This window comes from Cornus florida, unplaced genomic scaffold, assembly GCF_030987335.1.
Source record: "Cornus florida cultivar Cherokee Brave unplaced genomic scaffold, ASM3098733v1 CherokeeBrave_3.0.0_Hap2_Chr02, whole genome shotgun sequence".
Taxonomy (NCBI): Eukaryota; Viridiplantae; Streptophyta; class Magnoliopsida; order Cornales; family Cornaceae; genus Cornus; species Cornus florida.
The window spans coordinates 43968402-43973314 of NW_026775572.1; the positions used below are offsets into that span (position 1 = coordinate 43968402).

Consider the following 4913-nt stretch of genomic DNA (forward strand, 5'->3'; position numbering starts at 1 on the left):
TGCTTCGTCCAAAGTGAATTCATCAACACGACCAGAGGAGGAGATTGGCTATATTGGTTCAAGAACACCTAAAAACGATGAGGTGAGTTCCTCAAAACATTGACTATCACATTTCATCTCCAATTATTTCTATGTACAGTAAAACACTATTTTGTTTGACATGCTCTTCTCTTTAGATTCACCATTCCAAAAACTGTATGTCCTTCAAATCAATCCATTTCCTTCATTTCTCAATTCCATCTCAACCTCCACAAATCAACACTCATTTATTGTCAATTACCTCATTAATTCACGTGGGTTATGTCCAGAAACTGCTATTTCAACTTCCAAAAACGTCAATTTTAAAACCCTAGACAACCTAGATTCAGTTCTCAAATTCTTCACGAATCATGGATTTAGCAAGACTCAGATCTCAGATCTCATCAGAAAACGCCCAAAACTTCTCTTATCGGATCCCAAGAAAACCCTTTTGCCCAAATTCAAGTTCTTTTACTCCACCGGCATTTCCGGCACTAAGCTCGCGAAGATGGTATCCTCTAGCCCAGTTTTATTGGAACAAAGCTTGAATGGCCATATCATCCCATCTTTCAATTTGCTCAAGAATTTATTTCATTCAGATAATAAGTTTATGGCGGTCTTTAAACGATTTCCTGTGATTCTATTGTGCTGTCACAATGCTATTATATTCTGTAACATTGAAATTTTGAGACAACTGGGCGTGCCAGGTTCGAATATTGTATACTTATTTACTTCTCAGCCTAGGTCTCTCAGGATAAAGCCAGATAGATTCAATGAGTTATTGGAGGATGTTAAGAAAATGGGTTTCAACCCTTCCAAATTCCAGTTGGTTATTGCGGTTCATGCATTGATGTCAATGAGCAAATCAACATGGAAAAGGAGGATGGAGGTTTATCAGAAGTGGGGTTGGTCTGAGGAAAAAACAATGTTGGCTTTTACAAGATATCCGTGGTGTATGACAATATCCAAGGAGGCTGGACTCTGAATTTTTATGTCAACACAATGGGTTGGTAGTCGTCCCTAATTGCCCATCGTCCATTATTAATGGCACTGAGCTTGGGTAAGAGGATCATTCCCAGGTGTTCCGTAAGTTTTGTTGTTGAAAGGTTTGATTAAGAACCCCATTAGTGCAGCAACATTTTTGGAGTCCACAGAGAGTTTGTTCCTTGAGAATTTGTGACCTGTTATAAGGAAGCTCCTCAGTTGTTGAAACTATATCAAGAAAAAGTGGACCTTTCAAAATGACATGGTCATGATTAAGAAGGTAAGAGTGGAACATATCTTCTTAATCTTTAATTTGAAGCATTTTTACTCGAAAATTGCTAATTTAATTCAATTCTACTTCAAGACAACATTTTGTTCCAATTTCTAAGCAGTAGCTGTGGGATTTCATAACAATCTGCGCATACATTGTTGTGCTTTATGAATTCTTTATGAATTTATCTATGTTTTGTGGATTCAAAACACCCACTTTGTCGATTCAGAGTAACCCGTTCCTTCTGAACAATCTATCGCTTTCCGCTACATCAGAAATATAAAAATATTAATAATCAGAATCCATTCTTGTTTTTTTTCCTCCCTTTCTTTTCCTTTTTAAACTATATGCCTATTTTTTAGTATGTTACTGTGATTATTTAACAAATAGTTCAATTGACTTTGTAATCTTTCCCATACAATTTTTAAGATAAGTTTGATTTTGGTGCCTCAATTTTGGGTTTCATTTTTATCAAAAATTATTAAATATTTGTTATAAACAGAAAGAATTTAAGAAATGAAGATTGAGTTAAAGTCACAATTTTGAGAAGTAAGCTAAAATTGTAATTGTATTTGACCATAACTCTACTGATAATTCCTAATTACAAGAAGCCCTAGCTTAAAAGCTACCAAAAGTAGCTAAGGAAGCCAAGCCTAAGTAACAATCAAAAGCACAAAACAGTTATGGGCATAGGCTGCCGAGGATACAGATTAGCAAGAAACAACCCACAGCAAAGCAATAAAAGCACAATGATAGCTGAGAATGAACACCCAAACCAGAGAGGAGGTACTCTCTGAGAACCAATAAACAGAGCCTAAACAAGCTCAAAACAGCAGCAAACAATGAGGATTACATTCTTCTCAATTTGCTAAACAGTAACAAAGAAGGCTCATTCACAGTATCAGCAACATTCCATATCATTTGCCTAGCACCCTGAGGAACATTAAAACCAACATGAAGACTCTGATTTCTAACTGTTTGATCAAATTTTCCCACTAAATTCCAATCCCAATTATTTATCAAAAAAAAAAAAAATTCCAATCCCAATTAAAAAGATCCACAAACCATTTAAAATTGCAATTGAAAAACAAGTTGCTCTACCAGTTCCACAGGTATCGAATATTCAATTAAAGTGTACTTGGAGGATAATAATAAGAGAAAAAATCACAAGAATTTGCATGCTAACGGCCAGAAATTGTTGTAACAGTTACATTGTTTGCAGAAAAATTCCTTTGGCTATGTTGAGAAGACTGTATATTTGAGACACCTTGTATTTCAGTAAATGCAGTTTGCTTTGGAGTTAGAAGATCTGCAATTTCCCTACTAAGATCGAAAGAACAGTAGAAATAGTAGGCCTATTATTGGCGAATTCTTGCACACACAATAGTCCTACATGTATGTATCTCAAGATCTCCACTTGGAAGCATGGATCAGAAATTGTTGGATCTATAAACCTTATAAGCATATCTTCTTTCCACAATTTCCATGCCTGGAGAGAGTAACAAACCCATGAAATGTTGGATTAGGAATTTGAATGTAAAGGAAATATGGAGTGACTGAGACAAAGAATCTTGTGAACTTACAAATCTTAGAAGGCTCGATGACTCTTCATCATGATAAAAGCTAGTGTTTTTTCGCCCACTTACAATCTCTAATAATGATACACCGAAGCTAAAGACATCAAATTTTTCCGAGAATCTCCTTTCCATTGCATATTCAGGAGCCATATAGCCACTATATTATGTTATTACAGCCCAAATAATTAAATTATTTGAGTTGAAGTGGCCCATGGGAAAGAACGATTATCACGTGAATGATTAGTCATTTTGGACAAAGCAAAAGCTACTTACTAAGTTCCAACAACCCTTCCAATGTTTGCTTGGTCTTGGTTGTCTCCAAAAATCTTTGCCATACCAAAATCTGAAATTTTCGGATTTAGATATTCATTCAACAGAACGTTACTCGTCTTTAAATCTCTATGAATAATCTTTAATCTGGAATCCCTGTGAAGGTAAAGTAGTCCTCGCCCAATCCCTTCAATAATGTAGGCACGTTTTCTCCAATCTAGGAGTTTTTGCTTGATTGGATCTATAAGAATATTGACGAAAAGAAAAAACAAGTAGCTTAAAGTTATAGGGAGGATAAAATTGTTGTTGAGACCAAATTTATGGTTTAGTATATCAGTATGCTCCCAAAGACTACAAGAAAAGGCATTCTGTCTTCTCATCACAAAATGTTTCTGTTGATGTTAAGGTTATGAAATTGAAATAACTAGAAATAACATAAACAACTTTATCATGAACTAACCAAAAAGAAATGCATCCAAACTTTTATTTGGCATGTATTCATAGATCAACATCTTTTCTTCTCCTTCCACACAGCAGCCAAGAAGTCTAACAAGATTGCGATGCTGGAGTTTGGAAATTACCATAACCTCATTCATAAACTCCTCCAGCCCTTGTCCAGAGGAACTCGAAAGCCGTTTGACAGCTATATCTTGTCCGCTTGGCAATTTCCCTTGAAATTGAAAATTAAACTGATTTATTTCTTTTTTTAGTACAGAGTAAAGCTCTTGATGAACATGCATTACCTTGTACACTGGACCAAAACCACCTTGCCCGAGCTTATTAGCCGCATCAAAATTTTCTGTTGCAATTGCCAGTTCCTCGAAATTGAATAGAGGTAGGTCTTCAAGTTTAATTTGGTTCAAATTATCTCCAATTAAGTTTTCATTCGAGCAATCTAGATTCACTCCCTACTTTTAGTGATGGTCACTTTCTAGTTTCTACCCCAAAGTTTTTCCAAATGATCTCCCCCTTACATATATATACTAGAACAAACATTGGTAAGAACATAATGGCCTGTCTAATTTGTGTTTTGGGAAAGGAAAAAAAAAAAAAAAAAAAAAGTTTAATGCGCGTTTTGTTTTATTTTCTTGTTTTGAATAGTAATCGAAAGCATGTTTGTTAATATCCATTTGTTAAAAGATTTTTGGAAGCAAAACATGAAAACATATTTGGTAAAAAAGTGTTGCAAGTTTGAAAAATATAATGATTAATTTTAAAATGTCATTTAAGAGTTTTTATAAATAATTTTTTTTTTGCTGTTTATCGCTACAGTACCAAACGTTAGAGTGCAAAAACATATAAAAATACTAAATTGGTGTTTCGATTTTTGGCCACTATTCACCAAATATTTTGCAAAATTGTTTAATATTTGAGCACCGCGCATAATAAAACAATTTTTACTAAAAGTATTTTTTTCACTGTTCACTATTATAGTACCTGACAAAAATAAAAAACACAAAAAAACAAAACACTTATATATATTTGAATGGTAAAGCAAACACATAATCTTTGAGAATGAAAAAATTATACGGCTTAGTCAAAGGACTTTGTAAAATTAATCATATTTGTTATTGGTTTAACTTGAAAGTCCTTCAAATTTTATTTATTTGTTTAAGAGCAGTGATAGAGAAATCGAACGTTTCTACCGAAATAAACATCGAATCTTATGTAGCTTTGTCACGTCAAATAATTTCATTACCTAACTCCTTATCATCGATAATTTTTTTTCCCACTTTTTCCTTTTTCTCTCTCTTCCTCTCCGTTCTTTCTCCTCTCTGTGTCTGGTTCTTCAC

At 34.1% G+C, this 4913-nt stretch overlaps 2 protein-coding genes across 2 annotated transcripts; one reads left to right on the plus strand and one right to left on the minus strand.

Annotated features, from left to right (window-relative positions):
• The first annotated feature begins 526 nt into the window (after positions 1 to 526).
• LOC132296138 (uncharacterized) lies at positions 527 to 1003 on the plus strand. The gene has a single exon (XM_059794371.1). It carries the CDS (start codon positions 527 to 529, stop codon positions 1001 to 1003), a length of 477 nt encoding a protein of 158 aa, XP_059650354.1.
• A 473-nt stretch (positions 1004 to 1476) lies between these two features.
• Positions 1477 to 3860, minus strand: LOC132296140 (G-type lectin S-receptor-like serine/threonine-protein kinase At1g11330). The gene is made up of 6 exons (XM_059794372.1): positions 3581 to 3860; positions 3124 to 3361; positions 2857 to 3007; positions 2127 to 2206; positions 2003 to 2066; positions 1477 to 1539 (listed from the first exon to the last, which is right to left on the minus strand). The coding sequence occupies exons 1-6, from the start codon at positions 3858 to 3860 to the stop codon at positions 1477 to 1479; spliced, it is 876 nt and encodes a 291-aa protein (XP_059650355.1).
• Between the last annotated feature and the right edge of the window lie 1053 nt (positions 3861 to 4913).

What these genes read in the sequence shown, in the direction of transcription:
- LOC132296138 (XM_059794371.1), top strand. Translation starts at nt 527, where the DNA reads ATGGTATCCTCTAGCCCAGTTTTATTGGAACAAAGCTTGAATGGCCAT.
- LOC132296140 (XM_059794372.1), bottom strand. Translation starts at nt 3,860, where the DNA reads ATGCATGTTCATCAAGAGCTTTACTCTGTACTAAAAAAAGAAATAAAT. An exon ending in TTTGGATGCATTTCTTTTTG is followed by an intron (nt 3,362 to 3,580) that starts GTTAGTTCATGA and finishes ATATTCTTATAG; the next exon opens with ATCCAATCAAGCAAAAACTC. An exon ending in TGTGCTTTTATTGCTTTGCT is followed by an intron (nt 1,540 to 2,002) that starts GTGGGTTGTTTC and finishes TTTCTGATGTAG; the next exon opens with CGGAAAGCGATAGATTGTTC.